Source organism: Ambystoma mexicanum, chromosome 1p, assembly GCF_040938575.1.
Source record: "Ambystoma mexicanum isolate Mex_15411 chromosome 1p, UKY_AmexF1_1, whole genome shotgun sequence".
Lineage (NCBI taxonomy): Eukaryota > Metazoa > Chordata > Amphibia > Caudata > Ambystomatidae > Ambystoma > Ambystoma mexicanum.
This window is the reverse complement of record NC_090921.1, coordinates 525,749,680-525,772,798: the sequence shown is the minus strand read 5'-3', so window position 1 is coordinate 525,772,798 and position 23,119 is coordinate 525,749,680. Positions and strand designations below refer to the sequence as shown.

Sequence of the window (23,119 nt, the reverse complement as noted above, 5' to 3'; positions counted from 1 at the left end):
AATCTTGTGTCATGCCAATTCATGGGGGTTAAAAACATTGTGTGCATGCGCAAAGATAATTGGGAGTAAAGGCAAATGGACGGCTGCAGGGGTTATGATGGTTTCACTAAAGCGGTGCACAAGACGCCACTGACCGCACAGGCAGGAGTTGTGCGCCCTCTTCACCCGAAGATGACACCGCGCCAGACATGAGGCAAGTCCTTCGCAGTATGCAGGAGGGGTTTGCATCTAGATGATATCACCTCCAACCTAAGTGCATTCAAACCCAAACCGGATAAGGAAAGCGGGAGCATTGAGTAGGCCGAGAAGAGGATTGGTAAGACAGAGGATGCCCCCACCGATATGAGGTCCGCTCTATCCACGTTGCATAAAGACCTAAAGGTGGTGCAGTCTAAGTGTTTGGAATTGCGGGCGCAGTGGAACACCATTCGAATAGTGGGCGTCTCCATGTCTGAATATCAGGGAAGAATGGAGGAATTTGTGGACAAATGTTAGCGAAGACTCTGAATGATCCTGATCTCTCGCCCCACTTCACGGTTTAAGGCGCGCACCCGTCATGAGTGACGTGACCCAAGCCTGGAGTGCCCATAATTGCCTGTATCCTTAACTATAGGGACAGGAACTCGCTATTGAGATATGCCAGAGAAAAGGGTGAATTGCGCTGTGAGGCCAACAGGATCTTTCTATTCCTTGACTTCTCCATTAATGTTCAGAATGAGCGGCAGCGCAAAACCTTCTTGGGAGTGAAAACACATTTGCGTAAGAGACGTATTCCTGGCGTGAGTGTGCTTTCAATTTCAGGAGCCAACTGTCTCTTCCACAGTGCCGGAAGAGGCTGCTAAGCTTATTGAAAGAAGCATATTTCTGCCAAAAAAAGGATTGATTGGAACTTTTTTCGATAAAGAAGCTATTTCCCACCTCTGAGCATTACATTTGGTCAGTACCAAGGTACAACCTCGGTGGCGCTGTCTACGCAGTGGACCCTTAGAATTGCTGGTGTGTAAGCTGGCTTTTCTCAGTGCCCCCATAACTGCAAGAAAGCTGCACTATGTTTTGTTATAAAGTTGTAATATTTTGGGGATACATTGCATTGCTTGGGGATGTGATGAGGGGGGAGGGACGCAGGGACGTCATTTCAGCAAAATGCCAGGGGTAGCGGAAGTGACTTCACATGATCCTTGACCTCTGACATCACAGGAAGTGATGTCATTTGACCCCACCCCAAAGTGACATCACAGGATCACGACCTTTCACCCTCTGACAAAGCAGGAAGTGGCATCACATAGCATTGTTTCTAAGTACACTACAAAAGATATAATTATTATGGTATCCAGTTAAAATTTCGAATGAACAATTTCAAATGCCTTTTTGTCAACAAAAAAAAATGTGAAAAAAATGGCGAATATATATTTTTTTATTTTATGTTTTTTTGGGTTTAGTTAGTAAAAAAGGGTCAATTAAAAGAAACAGTGGTTTGGGGGGAACCCCCCCATTAAAAAAAAAAATTAAAAAAATCATTCGACATTTTTTTTCCGCCATTTTTCATTCGAGAAAAAGGCATTCGAAATTGTAACATTCGAAAATGTCACTATAAACCGATTATGATATCACTGTAAAAGTGATATACATTTACACAAGAATGGATCCCCATATGTATCATTAATATCAGCACGTATAGGCCCATATTACCAAATGACTGTGAATGCAAGCAGACGTCCAAGACCAAACGATAATGATTTGTTGTTATATAGCACTTACACTTAAGCGCTTCATATAGAACAAATATACATACAATATTACCCAACGTTGGTAGTCATTTATCAAACTCAGCTGGATGAAAGGATGAGTTGACCTTGCCGGGAGTCGAACCTGCAGATCACACACACACTGCAGCAGCAAGCGCTCAACTCGCAGAGCTATCTTAACGGCTATAGCTATCAGAAAACCAGCCACTCCAGAAACAAAGAGCCACCTGCTGCTTGCCACAGCCGAGGAGCCTCGATTAGAGGTAGCAAGGGAGACCACAGGGGTAGCAAGGGAGATCTCAGGGGTCGCAGCTGCAACCCCTGTCAACGCCTAAATGACGTCCCTGTAGGGACGTAGCAGAAGGGCTGTTATACAGTTCAAAACGCTTACCAATGTTATTTACATGTCTGGACTATGCTGAGTGGGCTGAATCAGCGAAATGCAGTAAGAATGCCCAATGTAGTATCTGTGAGCTGGAAGGTCAGACGCCTTTCAATTTTAATTATGGTCCCAACGTGCTCTTGGTTGAACGCCCTGGGGGATGGGTTGGTGGAATGAGTCAAAAGATTTGGGAGGTGCTATTATGCGTGTGTCTATTTCAGCGATTAGAGGTATGCGAGGGTGGGCAAGACCCTGCTGGTCACCCATGTCTAGATGGAGTTTGTATGGGCACGGCAGAGGTATGCTTTGGACAAAAGGAGGGTATTGTGTTTAAGGAGATAGAATGTTATATGGGAATTTGTGTCATTAAAAGTAGCTTCATTCTTATGGCAGAGGTGATGTGCAATGGTGATTGTGCTATATAAGTGCAGGGTGTGTGGAAGTGAGGCCGTGCCTCCTGCTAAGTTGCAAAGGTGAAGCGTGCAAGAGGAGAAATGGGTTAGCAGTACAAACAACAATGTCTACTTCCTGGGTTTCATCTTTGTACAAGGAGCAGTGCTACGATTCACAGATGATCTAAGTGCTGGATGGATGCAATATTAAACCTCAGAGAGGTTCTTACAGTGTGAGATTTCCATTACTGTTTCCTTCTAGTGCTAAACCAAGGCCCCCATTTCCTGATTACATCCGGCGGCATGGCCCATCCTCCTGTGCTTTAGGGTTCCATGCTGTGCCAACCATGAGCGAGGGGTCTAAAGTGCCTGGTAGGCCTCCTATGGGATGATCAGCAGGATTTCTCCAAGGTGCATTTTAAGTCTGATGCCCGCCTTCCAAGCCCATATGAGTGCAATAGCTGGTCCACTGGCAAAATCCATTCCAGGTGCAAGTTGCTGGAGTGACGACATGACTCCTCCATGTGGGCATGGCGTCCCACAAGGAAGATTGGATGGCCAAGCAAAGCGGGTGAAGGAAAGAAGACTAGCAGCTGACAGAAAGGCAGGCTGGGGGAGTGTACTTAGGTGGATTTGCAGGATGAAGCGATGAAGCGGGGTTATCAGGATGTCACGGGGAACAGCCAGGTTTTGAGGGCTTTCCTGAAGGCCATGTGATCCTCTATGTGGTGGACTGCGAGGGAGAGGGAGTTCCAGAAGGTGGTGCGAGGACAAAGAAACAGGCCCCTCCTAAACTTGAAAGGAGGGACTTCCAGGAGGTGTCTGATCTGAGGATTCCAGTGGGGTGGTAGTGAGTGAGCTTGTTTTAGAGGAATTCCAGGCCTTTCTTGTGAATTGCATGGTGGGTAATGCACATGGCTTTGAAAGAGGCCCGTCGGCTGATGGGCAGCCAGTGGAGAGTCCTGAGTGCAGGGGAGATGTGTTCTCTGGGGGAGAGTGTGAGGGGGAGGCTTGCTGCAGAGTTTTGGATCCATTGGAACTTTCTCAGTTGATATGTAGGTGCACCTAGGTAGAGGGAGTTAGAGTCTAGGTGCGAGAAGATGATGGCCATGATTGCGGAGACTCTATGGGGGTAGGAAAGATAAGGAAAGATCTGCTTGAGTATGCAGAGGTGGAAGGTGCACAATCTGGAGACTGCATTGATGTGATGGAAGAGGGTCAGGTCTGAGCTACAATATTGGGACTTCTGTTTTTCTGGGATTGAGGAGCAGGTGGTTGTTCGTCATCCAGAGGTCAATGTCAGAGAGGCAGTTTGCCAGGTCTGGGTGGAGCGAGAAGTGGGAGTTGGGAGTCTTGAGGAGGATCTGGGTGTCATTAGCATAGTTGTAACAGGTGAGATTGTGGCAATGGATGAGTTTGGGGAGGGGCGAAAGGTAGAGGTTGAGGAGGAGGGCTGAGTGGGGGGTACCCCGGGGGACACCGTGGTGGACTGGGTCGTTGGCAGAGGAGAAAAGATGGAGAGAGGCAATTTGGGAGCGGTCACGGAGGAAAGAGGAGATCCATCTGAGGGCAGAGTACCTTATGCCTAGGTTAAAGAGTCTGTTCATGAGGATGGAGTATTAATAGTGTTTAAGGCTGCGAGTCGGGCAAGGAGGATGAGAGCAGTGCAGCCCTCAGTGTCTGCAGTTCTTTTCAGGCCATCCCAGATAGACACCTGAGAGGATTCAGGTGCATGGAGGGGTCTGAATCCTGACTGGGCAGGGTCAAGAAGCCTGTTGGCCTAGACAAAGAGGCTGAGCAGGGAGTATGCTGTGCAATCTAGTAATTTGGCCACAAAGCGGTTGTTGGAGATGGGGCAGTGATTGGAGAGGTTGGTCAAGAGAGAGCTTTTTTAGAAGTGCTTTGACGTGGGAGGTTTTGTGTGCTGGTGGGAAGATACCTGCTGTTAATGAGTGGTTGATTATAGATCTGGTGAGGGTGCATGCACAGGTGGAGGAGAGGATGTTTTTGAGGAGGGCCAGAGTGCAGGGTTCTCCCGGGGAACCTGAAGGGCGGCTATTGGAAAGAAGCATTGAGAACTCTAGATGGAAGATTGCAGAGAAGGAGCTGAAGAGGGTGCGAGTTGGGGGCAGCGGAGGGGGGTGGTATCTGGACAGGGACGGAAGGGGGTGGTAGTTTAGCATGCATGGCAAGGTTCCTTTCAATGGCTATTTTAAAGTAGTGGTCGCAAAGGGTGTCGGACAGTGCCTGGGAGGCGTGAGGCAGAGAGTAGGAGCAGGCGGGGGTCTTCAATTCAGATATGATCTTAAAGAGTTCTTAGCATTGGTTTCTTGCATTGGTGATTCGGGAGGTGTAGAAGGCACGTTTTGGGTTTTTTAATTTGTAGTCTCTCATCTGTCTAGCCAGAGTGCATTTGTTTTGGGAGGAAGGGTTGGTCCGCCATTGTCGTTCCAGGTGATGGTTGAGGGTTTTGAGGAGGTAGATGTGGTGGCTGAACCACCTGGGGAAGGACCTCTGCAGTGGGATGGCAGTTTTGGGGGTTATTTATTATTTTATTTTAATTTTATTTTTTTATTATTATTTTTATTATTTTATTTTGGTTGCATCACCCAAATTTCTCAAACCATAAAAACATCATAACCTGCTTTGCGCATATGTTTTGGGGGTTAAGGGGAACAGAGCATCCGAGAGCCATCGGTCAAAATGGTATGGAGAGGTGGGTCCTCCCTGGAGGGGGAGATTGGGAAGGGAGGAGAGCAGGGTGGAGGAAAGGGCAGGGCAGATGGTTACCTTGATCCAGAGTGTGATTCTGGGGTTGTGGGTGCAGGAGGCGGGAGGTAGGGAGTGGGAACGGGAGTCAGGGCTGAGAAGAGGATAGCAGAGTGGCATGTAAATTGTTAGTCTATATTGAGAAGCTTAAGGTCCAAATATTACTTCTGCAAGAAACATAGACCATCAGAGCAGAGCATGAGGCTTTTTTGAGAAAGTGTGGGACACATCAGTATTATACAGATTATTCCACTCAGTGGAGGGGGTGGTCTTGACACTGTTCCATAGGTCAGTAAGCTATCATTACCTATCATCAATGAGTGATCCCATGGTAGGTATGTCATTGTGCACAGCATGATTAATGGTATCTCATTATTATTGGTAAACATGTATAGACCGAACGTAGAAGACCCAAACGTTTATCATTATATCCTTCAGAAATGTGATGAGATACCTGAAATCATGGTATTATGGGGTGGCGACATCAACACAATCCTATACAACAGAACCGATCTAGCACAACATATCGATCTCTTATTAATTTCGCTCAGGTGATTATGGAGCAGACAGGGGTTGGGTGGATGCCTGGAGGTGCATACATGGGAGTGAACATCAATGCATGCTTTATTCTCTGGTTCATAATATGTAGACATTGATTATTGGGTAGTGTCTAGAGATTTACTAGGACAGCTTAAGAAATGTGATATACTTCCACGCACATTCTCAGATCACTCACCGCTCAAGCTAGCCAATGGAATAGGACGGTATGCTTGTTTTAGGCTGCTGTGGTGCTTCAATCCATCAAGCTGGTCGCATTGGAGCATACTGCTTTTGAGGAAAATATCCTTGAACACGAATCGGGAACCTGTGCCAAATATGTAAACGCTGTGGCATACGTTAAAACATATATCCTCGGGGTGGCCATGAGTACTGAGTTCAGAATGCTTCACACTATACGTAGGGAGCTGGCAGAAGTCGAGGTGGAGCTGAAAGCTCTCCAACAGCAACACGCTACAATGCAGAATGCCAGAATACTGGGCGATATTAAGAGAGAACTGGGCAAATTCTGCATATTGGATGAACAATCAACAAAGTATTTCTCTGTGCATGCCATGGGCAGGAGATGTGGAGAAGTAGATAGACCTGGTAGACCCCTAGCAAAGCTGGTGCGTTCTGAGCTGTCGAGCGACATCCCACTGGCAAGTGGCAGGCATGTGTGGTGCATGGTATAGACATATAACTCTCAGTGGTAGGCATCCATTGGTATACAAGGAGTAGTCCGGCTTCTGTGACAAAGTCCCCTGCCTGTGGATGGTGGATGGGGGTGGTCATGGTGGCCAGGTGCTGCCATCTCTGCCATGATTCTGGGCCTGGAGGTGGTATTTGGAGGGTCCGCCAGTCCACCCACCTCTCCCCAGGACATGGGCACAAGAGACATGGCCACCAACCACTTTCCCATTTAAGAGGTCCCCACGCCTGTGCATGACTCGAATGCCTGGTGTTGGTCGCAACACCCACATCCAAATGAGGCAATTTGAGCCCAGGATTCTAGCTGTGGGTTTTATTGCACCTCCGAACATGGGCAGGGCTGGGCTGCCAGTGGTCCACACAGGTCAGATGCTGCAAGAATCGAACAGGAAAGTGTTACACTAGGGAGTGTCACAGGGCAGCATCAGAGGGAAAGCGTGTAAAGCAATATGGCTGACCAGCCTAAAGAAGGCTCGGTCCACACCGCTATGGGGCACAGTGTTTCCTGATTACAATCAGATGCATTGCATCCCCAATCCTCACTGCACCAATCCTAATGCTACCCCAATTATCAGGCACAGATGCAAGTACTCAGGAGTTGGAGATTGAGCGGCAGAGAGGTTTGGAGTAGCATTGAGAAGGCTGAGTTGGAGGCATAGATGAAAATGGACGAGGAGGCTGAGGCAGAGGGACAGCGAAGAAGGAAAGATAAGGCTGAGGCAGAGGCAAAGAAAAGTAGGAAAGAACAAGTGGAGGCCGGGCGGATAGAAGACAGTAAGCTCAGTTGGAGGAACGAGGTCAGACAAGAACAAGGCATTTGGAGAAGAAGGCACAGGATGTGGAGAAGGCAAGAAACACCTAGAAAAGGAGAGTGGAAGGGACTAAAAATCTAAAAAAGAGTAACAGCAGGGCGGGAGGGAGGTGGAGTAGAGAAACAACAATGAAGTGGTTGTAGACACTGAAGAGTATGAGAAGATTGGAAGGAAACACCAAGACCAGGTTGGTGAAGGCCCTGGAAAGAGAGGAGGAGCTATAGAAGGCTGAGAAGAGGTTGGCAGGAAACATCAGAAACAGCAGGAGGAGATTTAAGTGAGAGAAGGGAGATTGGAAAGAAACATCAGGAAGGGGTTGGAGGAGAGATTGGAGAGAGGAAGGGAGTTGGAATAATGCATATGTAGGAGATTAGAAGAGCCATTGAAGGAGAGTTTGTGGAAGCTCGGGAGCAGGCTCACCTGACCCCTGATGTCTCTGAGCCTGGAAAGGATGGAGGTACAGACGCGTGGCAGAGCATTTGAGGAGAGTCAGGCTGGTGAGGAGAGGCTGGGAGGTGGAAGAGAGATCACCATACACATACACCTGTTGAGGATGGGGCATTGTGGACAGTGCAAGGACCATGACATAGGGCTGTGACAAAATAGTAAAAGTAAAGCCTCTAGACTCCCTTCTGTGTTTCATTTAACGATTATCATACACCAGCTTTGACCCTTGATGAGACCTAATGTCTGGGTGCACGTGGACCCAGAGACAGATTAGGTTTCTGTTCTGGATGAGAAGTGTTTAGAATTCTTTCCTGTTGCAGAAATGCTTTTCAAGGAAACTCAGTGATGGCAAAAGGTTGTTCCCTGCCCTGAGACTCTGGACCTGAGACTAATCACCCTGAATTTGATTTCCCTGTTGTGTTTCTGACTGAATATGAGCACACAAAAGAGGTCAGGGTTAGCTTACCTCAAGCTCTCGTGAGGGGTTTAACAATTCATTGTTTACTGTGTAGAGGAGTTTAAACGCGATTCTATGTTCCGACGGGAGACAGTGGAGGCTTTTCAGGCCAGGGGAGAAGTGAGTGTTTTTTTTATGTCCATGATCCTCCATGCTGCCTTGTTCTTAATGTTGCGCAAGTGTTCTATTGAACATTTGGGCCAACTAGCTATAGAAAGTTGCCCTAGTTCCACCTGGACAAGATGAGGGCCTGGACGACGTGAGGTTGTCCACGAGATCTACAGATGTGATGTGCCCATGGCTATGCGTTGTTTTGCTCCATCTAAGGCACACCTTTGCAGATGCAAAAGGCGAGTGGAGCAGCTGGTACCAGTTGTTATTTTCATTCCCTGGTAACTCAGCTGGTGAGAAACTGCCTTTTGAAGGGGCGTGTGGCTGGCTGATAAAATGGGTGTACGCGTCAGTGACCATTGACTAGCAGATGCCTATTGCTCCTCCTCCACCGGTGAAGGGCAATAGACAGGTTTTAAGGCCTTTCCATATGAATATGAATCCAACATTGCAAAGAATTTTTGATTTGTTCTGAAAAGGAAGTACCTTTCATCCGAAGTGTTATTTCTAGCCGGTGCCGCCTCTCGGTCGATTCCTGGGGGGCAGTGCCCTGGAGTGTCCGGTGTGTAATGTGTAGGGACCTAGAAGGCATTCAGCACTATTAGTTCTTAGCCTGATAATGCAATTTTAGAGGACCTGCTGGTAAGATATATTTGTTTCCAAAAGACAAGAATCTTCCATAGTATTGACAGTAGAGAAAGAGTTTCAAAGTAAGTAGTGTTTTGCAACATCTCAGAGGATGCTTCATGAGAGTGGAGGTTACTCAGATTCGGTGCTGCCCACACAGTGTTGTACATTGAGGGCCATCTCTAATTACTGGGAGCGCAGTCTTATAAATAATCAAACACCCCCCCTGCGTTTGTGTAGATATGGATCAAACACAAGCAAAGTAATGGTGGGTTTAAAAAGGCAAAAAAAAAAGTAGAATAATTCATTTGAGCCAAGCCACATATTCCAAAGCGTCACCTAAGAACCATTGCTGGAATGTCACCTCCAGATCAGAGGCACATCAGAAGGATCATTCACACACACACTCACAAACACACACGCTTATCACATAGAGATCTTATCAGCGAGCATTTAACCTGCTGAGCTATTTTACCAACTATTTCTTCTTAAATGTGCACACATAAAGCTTTTGGTAATGCCTTGACTCTGGGGTTGCATTTACTATTAATATAACAACTATTAGCACATAGTGATTGTTATTGACCTCCTTTCAGCCAATCAAAAGGTTTGGCGTTCAGTCATTAACTGCTGATATTCACTGCACTCTGAAAATGTTGTCTTCAAAAGCAGACAGGGGAACAACGATACAATTTCCAGGCAATATTTCTTTCAACAAGACCCTGCCCCTCTGAGAGGACATTTTTTGCTGCAGAATTCTGTTTACCACAAAAACGTGAACGTAAAACGTGGGGGAAATGCTTTCTCTTTCTTACTGAGAAACCGTTTACTTTTGCATGAAAGCAAATGCATGCTCATTTTAAACTTGTTCCACTTCAACCAAGTTTGCAATTCAAATGCTGAATTTACAAGGACAACTATGTTATTTCAATATTACAAAAATAAAAAAAAAATGGTTTACTATACCAGTATTACTTTACTACCAAAATATGTTTTGCTACTACCACGATGTGCTAATATCCTTAAAGACCTCGGGGGTTGGGGGGGGGGGGGCATTATCGAGTGGGATAATGACCCTTCTCTAACTTGGTGGCGGGTCATTATCCCGTGATAATGACCACTCCCTTGGTCTATAAGGCTGTATTGTTACAGCGCTTATCATCAGGAGAAATATGTCATGTCACACTTATAAACCTGTTAATGTCAAAAGGGTCTGGAGGGGGAAGGGGACAGGAGAGGGTGATGCATATAACATTTTGTTTAACTTGTAAAAGATGATCAGACAAGTACTGTACTCTGAGTGGATAGCTCAGTGAGCGAAATGCTCGACTCTTACATGTGCCAGTGGGCACTTTCCAAATTCAAATCTCGGCTGGGATGAATCACCCCGTCATACTTTTGAGGGAGAGTATTGTTCCATTTGGTAACAGTAACAGTCCTTAGAGCAGGTGGAATCAGACATGAAGCGCTCTGATGTAAAATCAACTTTTCTAGCTTAACAGAGGGCAAACTAGGCTACAATAATATCAAAACGGGCACTATTTTGGCATTCACAAAGTGATAGGCCCCAGAAACAGAAACAAACAATTACGTTAAACACAGACAAACCCTACCATCCAGCTGTACCTTTGCAACTACAGCAATTTACAGAAAGTCAAAGCACCTTTGAAATGGAGGCTGCTGGCAGAGGTTGGTGTGATAATGTTCTACTTCAGCTCACATTAGTTGCAATGTGCAGACATTGCAGATGACTAGAGTAAAGGAACTCATTACAATGTGATGCTTCTCACAGCTTCTGCGTGATGCACAAGCCCAGCACCAGGCTTTATTTTGTATTTTATTGTTTAAAGCGCCGAACTAGCTCGAGAGCCGTGGGGCACTTCACAAGGTATGGGTAGCCAGCGGTTGGGCTGGTATCTTTTAACCGGAGCGCAGTACTGTGAGTTTCGGTCTCTGCGTGCCTTAGTCCTTGGTCTGGTGTTGTTGAAAACGCCACGTTTTTGAGAGCTTTGTGGAATTGCAGAATAGGCTCCCTGCTGATCACTGCAGGGCCGTGGGCCGAGACAGGGCATGGGACGATGATAGGTTTCCAACAGACGTCACTGCATGGGTCTGGAGAGCAGTTCAAGATGGTGGCATTTGAAGGTTATAGAACAGGACAGGGCCCATTTGGTTATTGGGGAAAGAGAATGCTAAAATGAAAGGGTCGTGGCAGAGTTATGAGAATGATAAGATTGTACCTGGGTATGAGAACATGTGAGTGGAGAAGAATGAAGGAAAGATGGATGGGGTGGGAACAGGAGCAATACGTCAATATGTGATACGTTTATGAGAGAATGGGATCAATGCAAGAGTTGTCCAATGGAGAGAGAACGTGGTGGAGAAGAGGGAGACGGATGGAGGGTGAGGGAGACGGAGTAAAAATAAGACAGATGATGAGAGAACGGGGTGCGTGTGTGATAGAAAAAGAGAAGGTGATACAGTGTAGGAATACAGAGTAAGTGAGTGAGATAGTGAAAAAAAGTGGGATAAGGAAAGGGAAGGGAGGGAAACAAGTAATGAGGTCACCTAAAGCAATATTCTATTCTCATCTATCCAAATATTTGGGTTCTAATTTCTTGGTGTTTCCTACTTCTCTCTTTCTGGGTCCTACACCCTTCCAAACCTGGCTTTCACACTGTGATCCTGCCACCGTTCTCTCTTTCACCGTCATACCTCTCTATCTCCATCTCATTCCCCCACAATTCTGTGTCCTACCATTTCTGCAGGTGAACATGGTGACCACAGCAGAGCGCGGCATGTATCGCTGCAAGGTGTACAACCTCTTCCGTGAAGCATGGAGTACCGAGGCTCAGGTAGAGATTGGTGAGTCCTTGAGAGTGGGACCTTGGTGCAGAGTGCAACGTCTGATGACTTGTTGAGTGTGAGACCAGGAAGCAAGAGTGTAGGTTCATACCGACTGGTGAATAAGACCACAAAGCACAGGATGCTTGTTATGAGGTACTGGAGAGTGTGAAGAGTGCTGGCCATAAAGCAGGAATGGGGGCAAACGTGGCACCATAATGCAAGAGTGAGTGAGCAGAGTGCAGTAGGAGTGCAGGTTCAGATGTACTGGTGGAACTGGGAGCACAAAGCACATAATGCATACTCTCAGGTACTGGTGAGATTGTGGAGTATTTATAACACGCTTAACACCCAGAGGTTTCTAAGCACGAACCCAGGGATCGAACCTGTGTTACTCCGTGTCGGCTTGCTTCCAAGACGAGCGTGTTGCCCCTGAGCTATCCTCCCAGGACAATGACTTAAGAATACCTCATTCCACCAGACAACAATCACCCACTGGCCCACACCTGAGCCCACAGTCCATGCCAGCTGCTCAGACGTGGACTTCCTAATATCCCCAAGTGTATTTTGATCTATTCTGTAAAGATTCATAGCCTTTGCTTTCTGTTTCAGGTCCCCGGCTGTTCACAATGGGGATTGCCAGGAGAGAGGCGATGAATGCAGGTGTGTAATAAATGCTCATTGTAGACTATGTGATGCAGTGCCATTTCTTGGCCGGCCCTTGACGCGTGCTCCAACAGCCAGCAACTACTCCCCACCTACAAGGTTAGCGGCCCCATGCCAGGTTGTGCATTTCCATTTTGAGGTACTTCTGCACGCCTGTTTAAGTGAGGCTCTAAGATGTAGAGCAGTGGTCTGCAACCTGTGGCTCTGCAGATGTTCCGGACTACAGCTCTTATGATACCTCACCAATGACTATTCTGACCAGGGCAGATGCAAGCTGCTGTAGTGCAAAGTAGCCGGAGAGCTAAAGGTCGTGGACCACTGATCTAGAATAAGGGACTCGGCCCAAGTGAACGGTCCATCTTTCCTCAACCTGTTCATAAAGGCATGCATGTTCACTGGCTTGGTAAGCTATGTCACTCCTGGAACCGATATTCACATGTTGTGCACTCCTATTTTCTCATTTTTTTTATTGTATTTGGTGCAAGCACCTTTACAAAATGTCATTGTCATAAATCAAAATCATAAATCATGAACCATAAATCATAAATCATATTTTCTCATTTGCTAATTTGAGTCTCACTGAATGGTTGTGTTGTCTCGCTCCTGCATCTCTCTTAGACCGATGATGTCTCACTTCAACCTGTCTGCAAATGGTCTTCTGTCTCATAGAGAATAAGGGGGGGAAAGTCCTGGGTGCCCTGCCCCGTCACGTGTCTCCCTTAGAGGCTCTCCCCACACCAGCAATATATCTGGCCACCTGCCAACCTGCCTCACTTCCTTTGTCCGTCCTCTGCCCCTACTTAAAAAAAGCATACACATACCTGTCCATATGCTACCCTCTTTCAACACGCTCCTGTGTTTCCCTACTTTTGTCTTGCCCTGCGACACGCCACATCTTTATATGGAAGTGTCTCGGTCAAATGGTGTAAAGTGAACACATCATGTTAGGGAGCCGGAAGTTGGTGGAGTGAACTACACAGGAGAATAAGGGACTCTCATGTCTCTGATTTATTTGATTGGAACTGGATAACGGTGACAAGCGGAGCTGCAGGGATGTGGTACTGTAAGTCTTCTTCCTGGTAACGCTATGCTGCACGCAGCTCTTGTTGCGTGGCCAGCTGGAGGGTGGCTACTCTGCCATGTGGCTCCCGGCATACCTGTATGCGTATTCTGTTTTGCCCGGCTATATGCAGCTACTGACCGGTTTCATGCTCCTACATCAAGTGCCTTCCTCCATTTTCCTGGAAGCTCTCACTCTCATGATGTTATCCTGCCACAAGCATCCTTCTACTCAGAGGCGTTGCTAGTGGGGGGTCCTAAGGGGGCTATAGCCCTGGGTCTTTTGGTTATAGCCCCAGATAGAAGCTCAGGGGTTACAACCAAAAAGCTAGCTAGCTCCGAGTTATGACAATCCTGACATTAGCGTAGCCCCGGATCTTTTCCAGACCTAGCAACACCCCTGCTTCCACTTGTGCTGCCTACTGCTTGCTTTGTATTGCAAACAGTGCATTTATTTATTTACTTAATGTGATGTATCCTGCAATGCCAACATTGAACCCCAGCCTAATGTCTCCTCCCATGTGGCCGTGGGAAGACTGTCACTACCTGATCCTGATCCTGATCCTGGGGGTGTTATTCTGAGGGTGGATCACATGGGAGGAGATGGCTGTCAGGGGAAGGTTATGGCTGCAACAGGGGAAACGAGGTATTCTTCCCCTGACTGGGAAGAAGAAATCCTAATTCCAAAGTTTGTAATAGCCTGCTGTCATTATTCAGAACCCCTTAATTGTAGGTTCTTACAACCTACTTTTGCTAAACATCTTAAGCAGAACTTTACTCATCTTTCATATACTCATAATTCCTTTAAAACTCTTTTGACATCTGAGGTTGATGATTATTGTTATATAGATAAGTGTTCATCAGAAGAATTTAAAAACTTATGGTACACCTTTGAACTCCAATTCCCAGAAAGCTTTAAGTGCTGGGACGAGAAAGAGGAGTAAAGAGTCACTGAAGATCAATAGTATGAACAAGAAGAACGTGCAGTCTAGTTGTTGCTCTTTCAATCAACTGAGCAGGACATTTAAATCTGAAAATCCCCCACAGTTGAGAGTAACTGAAGGTGAAGAAGAAGGTGTATGGTGCTGGAGAGTATGCAAAGCAGGAAGCAGAACCACAGAGTAAACCAGAAGCGCGGGAGTAGGCCCAGCTGAAAGGGAGAGGTGATCCCGATCTGCAGATTGTCACTTCAACGCTATCAAATCGAAGAGCAGCAAATTTACCAGCGCAGAGGAGTGAGGGCGACAAAGGAGCTGAAAGAGCGTTTGACAGGTCCCTGATGCCCTTTCTGCAGCAATACCATATCGTAGCTACGTGACACGAGCTGCAGATGCCAAAGGAAACCGGTGAGTTGGCCTAACGAAAGTGGTAACCCTGGGGCGCCCCGAAAGAAACAACTACAGCTAAGGGAAGGTTTTGAATACAGACCAAATAGAATCGAGAGAACAAGAAGGCAAACATGGCACAATTCTCCTGTTAATTGGGGGATTCTAGAACCAGCATTGCCATAAGCCAAAAGACATTGTAAGGAGAAATAAAGATGCAACCGTTGTACAATTCAACTGACATGAGATGTCAGTTGGGAGAAACCTGGAACAAGAATTGCCAGATGCCAAAAAGACATTGTAAAGAGAAACAAAGAGGCACATGTTATGCAATTCTCCTTAAATGAGATGTCAGTTGGGGCAAACCTGTAACAAGCATTGCCAAGCTCAAAGAGAAATTGTAAGAAAGGTTGACAAAAAGAGCTTGAGCAAACCCTCATATACGGGATTCTGGTGCAAGTACTTACTGAAATCAACAATGCTATGCTACTAAGAGAGTACACCTGAGTGATAGTTAAGAAATACCTGGCAGAAGAGTATACCAGGGGATCTGTGTGGATCAAGAGGAGATATTCCTGGCAGGAGAGTAAACCAGCATATCCAGAGTTTTCAGTTGAACCTTTTTGGAAAAGAGATACCTGGCAGGCAGGAGAGCATACCAGGGAATCGATAAAGACCAAGAGGGGGATGTTCCTGGCAGGAGAGTAAAGCAGGATATCCATATCAATAGGGGAGTTCCAGGCAGGGAATTATACTAGGAATTCAAATGTTATGTTGAAAAGGAACTTTGTTATATCAAGTCTCAGTTGATCTGCCCAATAATTACAGGCCTATCACTAATATCGCTTTTCTACTCAAAATCCTTGTTCGTGTGGCCTCCATAATGATATCAGATCATTTAAAAACATATCCCATTCTAAATGATCACCAGTCTGGTTTCCGGGTCGGCTTTGGTACGGAGACCACCCTCCATGAACTTAAATCAAAATTACATCGAAATGAGGCATCTCTACTTATGCTGCTTGATCTCTCTGTGGCATTCGACCTGGTGGAACACTCGATTATGCCCACCAGGTTACACAATGTTGCTAATTTTTCTCCTCTTGCAGTTAAATGGGTCTCATCATTCCTTACTAATCGTGACAGTAAGGTGTTCTGCGGCACGGATGAGTCCGAATCTATTATGATCTCTTGTGGGGTGCCGCAGGGTGCGTGCACTTCTCCCTGTTTGTACAACATTTTTACAGCTCCTTTATTTGCTATGTTAGACCATGAGAATGTAATATTTACCAACTACACGGATGACACTCAATGTGTCATCCCGCTATCTGGTTCACATGGCCTGGACAAACTGGCCATCAAAAAGGTTTTTACCATCATCGAAACCTGGATGGTCCATAACAAGTTGGCTTATAACAAATCTAAAACTGAGCTCCTAGTTATTGAATCCTCTCACATCCTGAATAACCTTGGTCCATGCTATGATAGCTTTCAACTGGGAGATGAAACTATCTTCCCACTTAAAAAAGCCAAAACACTTGGCGTCACTTTTGATCAGCGACTGTCTATGAAACAACATGTCAGCAGCCTGATCTCGTCTTGTGCCTTTTATATAAAACTATTTGCTCACCTAAGACCCTTCATATCACAAGAAAACACAGAGACTATTGCTAGAGCAATAATAGGGTCGAAAATTGACTATTGCTCAAGTCTCCTAATCGGTCTGGACAAATCTGATCGGAATAAACTCCAAGTGTGCCGAAATGGCGCTGTCAGAGTTGTTATGAAACTCAAGTGTAGAGATCATGTCAGGATTGCAAGACATGCTCTCCATTGGCTTCCCATGGAGTCTAGAATTTTGTTTAGGACCCTAACCATAATCCAAAAATGTAGACATTGCAATATGCTAAATTATCTACAACAGTTTTTCTCTGTGAGAACAAGTACAATAGCTTTAAAATCTAGTAATCAACATCTCTTATTTGTTCCAAAATGCCGAACCGTGAAGGTGGCCAGCTCAGCCTTTTCTGCTATTGGGCATAAGATCTGGAACTCTCTTCCCTCTGAGTTGAGAGGTATTGAATTTCCCGAGATTTTTAAGAAGGAGCTAAAGACTCCCCTTTTTAATTAATTTCTTTTTAATCCTTTGACTGGTGTTTAACTGATTCTCTGATCACTGACTTTTAATCTGTTTTCCGTGTTGTTCTTGTCTTGTAGCGCCCTCACGCCCTTGGGTCCATGGCCGCGCTATATAAATGTTATAAAGTAAAAAAGTAAAGTAAAATTGAAATTGAACATTTTGCGTTGCCATCCTGAAACCCAAAGGGAACATTTTAGCTTTACAGCTTTGCTTGCTTTGCTGTTGAAATTGAAAATGTTGCTTTATAATCTTAAAAACTATAAAATACTTTCTTTCAACATATTTCAACCTGAGTGGTAGAAGGAACATTAATTTTGTTATTTTGAATAGAACAACAGTGAAAGAAACATTGCCATTACCTTTGCTGGAACTTTGGTGAAATAGAGCATTTCAAAACACCTTTTCCCGAAAATGTTCACGGGAAGGGAGGTAAAAGTTTGGGGACAAGATTGGCTTTATTGAAATTGTATATGGTTTTCCTCCCTCCTCCACTTTGGGATTTACACTGTGTAATTGGAGGGAGAGTTGGTTCCTGGCTACCTGCATTGACTATAGCAACCAGAATCCCGTGAGGCCATATTTGGTATTAACCAGCAACACCTGAACAGCCTGCCTCCCTGATGAGTGCATGAGGCAGTAAAGCGCTTGGAGGACAAAATCAACTGGACTGCGGAAGGTTCACTAAGCTGGGAACCAGAGTGCGCCCCTCACCCACCCTAGTTTGAAATTTGTTTTGGGAGTTACGGACTAAAGAGATGCAGCACCGGGGTGACACATGCCCCACTCTGGAGAGCCACACTGCTGGTTTTCCTCCCTCACCCCACTGTGGGGTTTACACTGTGTAATTTGAGGGAGAGTTGCTTCCTGGCTACCTGCCTTGACTAAAGCAACCAGAATCCCTTGAGGCCATATTTGGTTTTAACCAGCAACACCTGAACAGACTGCCTCCCTGATGAGTGCAAGAGGCATGAAAGATCTTGGCGGAGAAGATCAACTGGACTGTGGAAGGTACACTAAGCTGGGAACCACAGTGTGCCCCTTGTCCCTCGCCCCCCCCCCATTATGAAATATATGAAAAGACAAAAAACAAAACTGCAGTAGGCTCGCACTCCAGGGTCGGGAGATACTGAAAAAATAACAAAACTCCACGAAACAGTAACATGGAAGTTTATTAATAAAAACGCACAGCAGAGCCAGGACACAACAGGGACAAGGTCCTGAATAAGGCATTTCATGCTTGCAGAGCGCTTGTTCACACATATATGTGTATATATTGTAGGGCCGCCCTATAGTAAGGTAAGTCGGACTCCCATAGGAACCCATCAAAATTCTATCATTAATAACTTTTGATGGGAGTAACGGATTTGACAAAAATGTCGAAAGCTATTAAGGACTCACACACCCCCACCTCGCCAGACTGCAACGTTTTGTAAAAAGATTAGTTACAAAATAAAAGTTATTAACACTTTTTCTCCAAAAGTGCGTCATACTTCCCATTCATTTTCCCATAGACAAACAAACAGTACATTTTTGCCAAAGTGCACAGCCCAAACTGTTGGACGGATTTGGATCTGGTCTGAAATAATTTGGGCACGAAGCGTTGACTTGCCATCCGTGCGTGGTTTGGGGTTATTCCGTGCACTAGTTATTTAAATATTTGACAGAGAAGGAGGTGCCCCCTACTCAAAAATAGATAGCTATATCTTGCGGATTTACCCGAAATCGTTTTTTAAAATAAATAAAACGACTGCCATCTTGTTTTTCTCTCGATGCGAGAAATATTCAAGGTTATAGCCGAGGACATGGGAAAATGAAATGCAGAAAAAAGACTATGGGTCTCATTACACGGTAGGCGGAGAACCATGGCGCTATTAGCGTCATGGTTGATGGCGGTAAAATACCGGCACCGCCTTGGTGGAAAGGGGAATTACCGCCCCATTCCAAGGTTGGCGGGGCGGTAATTCCTCCTTCCACCATTGCCCTTCCCCATTCCCATTTTTGCCCAATAGGGCATAATGGGAATGGGGAAGGCGCTAATTACGGCACCGCAAATTGCGGTACCGTAATTAGCTCCCTGGGTCGCTTTGCGGGTTGGTTTTTAACGCCTGCAAAAAGCAGGCGTTAAATTCCCCAACCCGCAAAGGGACCTCGTAGTAAGGCGGTAAGGATTTACCGGTACCGGTAAAATACCGGCACCGGTAAACCCTTACCGCCTACCGTGTAATGAGGCCCTATTAGTAGGTCAATAAACATGCACATGCAATCAGGCTAGTGGTGGGAGGTGGCTAGATGGCACCAAGTGAAATTTGGCAGTTGGAGGGGGTCTAGGGACTGAGTTTGCAACACAAAGCTTTCTGTAGCCTCGGATAAGCAAACTGCGTCACAGAAACAGCATGTGTTGTGGGGGAAAGGGAGAGAGCAGGGGAGGTGATGAGGCAATCTGGAGAGTGCGAGGAGCTGGCACAGATGAGGGGGGCACTTCATGAGTGCCTGAGGGGGCAGAAAATAATTTTATTTCCTGCCATGTTGCCGATATTTGTGGCTGTAAAGGGCTACGGTTTGGGAAAGATGTTTACAGCTACAGTGACGTCGGGGGTGAAAAACCACTGCCCATGGCCGGTGACACTTGCCATCCAGATCTCCCATCCATGAAGTAACCAGAACAGATCCTGCTTAGCTTCAAAGTGATGTAGGGGCCAACCTCCCCACGCCATGTTGCCCAATAAATGTGCCAAATTTACAAGACCACTTACAGAAATGGGCCGGCCCTTTCCTTGCTTTGAAGCTAAGCAGGGCCCGTCCTGCTTTGAGGCTAAGCAGGGTTAGTCCAAGTTACTGCTTGGATGAGCGACCAAATGGGCATCCAAATTATTTTATTGTTTTAAACCATGCTACTGTCAGTCCTTGAAAATTTTGCACTCCGAGACATTTTTTTTGCCTTTTGCAGAATTGCTTTCTGGTATTTGTAGTCTCCCAGTCAATAATAAAAATAAAAAAACGATTTTCTACAGCAACACTGGGATTAGCGGTAAGGCGGGATATCCCCACTCCCCATTGGGTCCATTGGACCCAATGGGGCTGGGGGGCGCTATTAGCTCCAGCGCTAATTGAACCGAAAACTGGTGCTTAATGGGATTTTCACTTCCAGCAAAAAGCTGGAGTCTATACAGCCCATTTAGCGCCCAACTCATGATCGAGTCAGCCCTTAAATGCAGCGGTAATAGCATTACCGCTGCATTTAAGAGATACAGCCCAACTCGTGATGAAGCTCTAGCCTTTTACAATTGGACATATTAAATTGTAGTCTAAGTATGACATTTATGCACCAAGAAGCACTAAACCAGTGTGGCGTAGTGGTTGAATGCTGGTCAAAGACTTTAAAAAAATCAAAATTAAAACAGTATATTTTGGTAAACACTCTGTATTCTGCACTATGTATTCTTAGCAGGCATGCCTTTGATCCATGTGGCCTCTTTGATGGAAACGTTCACCCAACCACTGCATGATTTAGGTCTTTTGAGCTGCACTAACAGTGGGTTAATAATAGTTGTGCCGCTTCCATTGCATGTGAGCCAGTGCAAACAAGACTTTCTTTGCAGCTCAAAGGATTTGCTTGCTACACAGTCCCATTATTCACTTAATATATTGTGCTAATTTTAGACTTTGAAAACGGTGAAGGCAGGTAGACACCACTCCTCTCCAGCCCCTTATTCTCACTTTTCCCAGCTGAAAACAAACACATTTAACTTTTTTCCCCCTCCTCTCATTCTACACTATGTACCTCCTCCTTCAACAACTTACAGATCCCCAACTGCTATTCAACCCAAACGAATAGAGGTGCAGGAGAAATCATGAATATAGCCAAGTTACATGTCTTGTATATATTGTTATGTGCCACACGTACCTTGTTATTTAGAAGATGATCATTCAGATTTCCTTTTTACTTTGCATTTTGGGACTTGTAGTAAAGAACACTTGATGGACAAAACAAAACTACAAGTCACAAAATGTAAACAAAAACAAGAACTGGATGGGCATCTTCCGAATTACATGGAGACATGTGCGTGTGTGTCCGTGCGCAAACACACACACACACACACACACACACACACACACTCACACTTGACATGTCACAAAGCTCACATACACACATGGGTCCACACGCATGCACACACACTAACACTCACCTTCACGGAGCAAATGCACACTGCACACACACCTTCACACCATGTACACACACACACGCTCACATCAAACACACACACATTGCATGCACATCCTCTCAGATGACGGGCACACCCTCGCACCACACATTCCCCCTTAACACTGCACATAAATTCAAAAATAGGACTACACCGTCTCTGGCCAACATTATAAAACAGAAAAAATGAAATTTTAAAAATCACATTTATACTGAACGCGTTCATTAGCGAACCCTGGCCTGCAGACGCATCACTTAACCATTGTGCTACAATTATGTTATTGTTTGGACTTTCTCAAGTTTCATACGTAGCCTTTTATCATTGAATATATAAAATTATAGGCTAAGTATGAAATGTATGCCCCATGAAGTACCACGCTATTGTGGCCTAGTAGTTAAATTCTGGGCTTTGAACTGTGGCAGAACAGGGTTAAAGGCTGTGTGTTTTTATTTGGGTTATTTAATTTAATTGAATTAAAAGAAAAGCAACGCAAGGGGGAGGTGGTGAGGTTGGTTGCAGTTCCGTCCTGTGATCTTATTTGGCATAAGGGCGTTTAGATGTGGCTTCAATGTTAGCCACGTCCAAACATCCCTTGCACCAAAATAACGGCACCGGAATGTCTTTCACACCAAAAAGGGCATGCAAAATGGGCATTGCAACAGAATGGCCGTGTCAAATTGGCGTGCAGAAAAATGACGATGTCGAAAAGGGGTGTACCACTTGGAGCACGCTGCTTAATCAAAGTTTGTGGTCCATGCCAAATCATTTAATCTCACTGCACATTGCCTAAAAACATTTCTGAGTTCTCAAGGCCTGCAATTCGCACACCATGCTAGTGATCTGGAAGTATTCCAACAATCTATGAACTAACAAAACCCTAGAAATTCAAGGAAAATACTTTAGTTGCAGGGGCATTAAGGTGAGAAATACATTGTAACAAAATCTTTGAAATTCAAGGAAAAAGCTTTTGTTGCAAGAACGTTAATGTGAGAACTTAACACAACAAAACCACTGAAATTCAGCTAAAGCCACCTTTACTTTGCACCGCCTGTTGCGCAGCCTATGACCAAAATGATGACATCACAGATCACATCACAGATCACATCACTGTTGACATCACTAATTACATGTTGTATGAGAACACTCATAACATTACAAATCACATCGCTGATGCCATCACTGATGACAACACTAATAACATTGAATATAACTAACTACATCAACAGTGGAACAAGACATAACATCATTTATAAGTTAGCTCATGAAAAGTTTGATTACCTTAATAACAATTTAGCCCATGGACTTGTACATGACAAAGGCTGGGGTCACTGGCCAGCACCAAAGGCCATAGCTAGTGATTGGTTAGTGTTAAAAAAATTCCAATGTGCATGGTTAAAAGCCCATGACTGTTTTAAAATATGCAGTGGGCAACGTTGAAAGCTGTAGTCAGTGGCCATGGCTAAAGGCCATAGCTAGTGCCCGTTAATATGTTAGACAATACAGTCAGCACAGCCAAAGGCCGTGGCCACTGGCTAGTATTGTGTTGAAGACCATAGCTAGTGGCTGGTTAGTGTATATAGTATACAGTGGGAACGGCCAAAGGCCATCACTTATTGCATTTGATTATTTTAAAATATGCAGTGGACATGGCCAAAAGATGTACAAACTGATCAAGGTCAAAGGCCACGGCAAGTGGCCCATTTATTTGTTATAATATATAGTGGGCACAGACAAAGATTGTGGCCACTGGCCAGTATTGTGCTAAAGCCCATGGCTAGTGCCTGACAAGTGTATATAATATAAAGTGGACACGGTTTAAAGCTGTATCCACTGTTAAAGGCCAAAATCTATGGCTGGTAACTTGTTAGTGTTTTAAAATATTCAGTGCACATC

General features: G+C 45.3%; 1 protein-coding gene across 2 annotated transcripts in view; it reads left to right on the top strand.

Moving 5' to 3' along the window:
* The window catches only part of LOC138574636 (mucosa-associated lymphoid tissue lymphoma translocation protein 1-like), a 294,117-nt gene that overhangs the window by 159,725 nt on the left and 111,273 nt on the right, over positions 1–23,119 (top strand). For both annotated transcript variants that reach the window (XM_069649421.1, XM_069649422.1), the window contains 2 exons: positions 11,759–11,855; positions 12,447–12,497. In XM_069649421.1, coding sequence (XP_069505522.1) covers positions 11,759–11,855; positions 12,447–12,497 — 148 coding nt within the window. The remainder of the gene's footprint in view (positions 1–11,758; positions 11,856–12,446; positions 12,498–23,119) is intronic.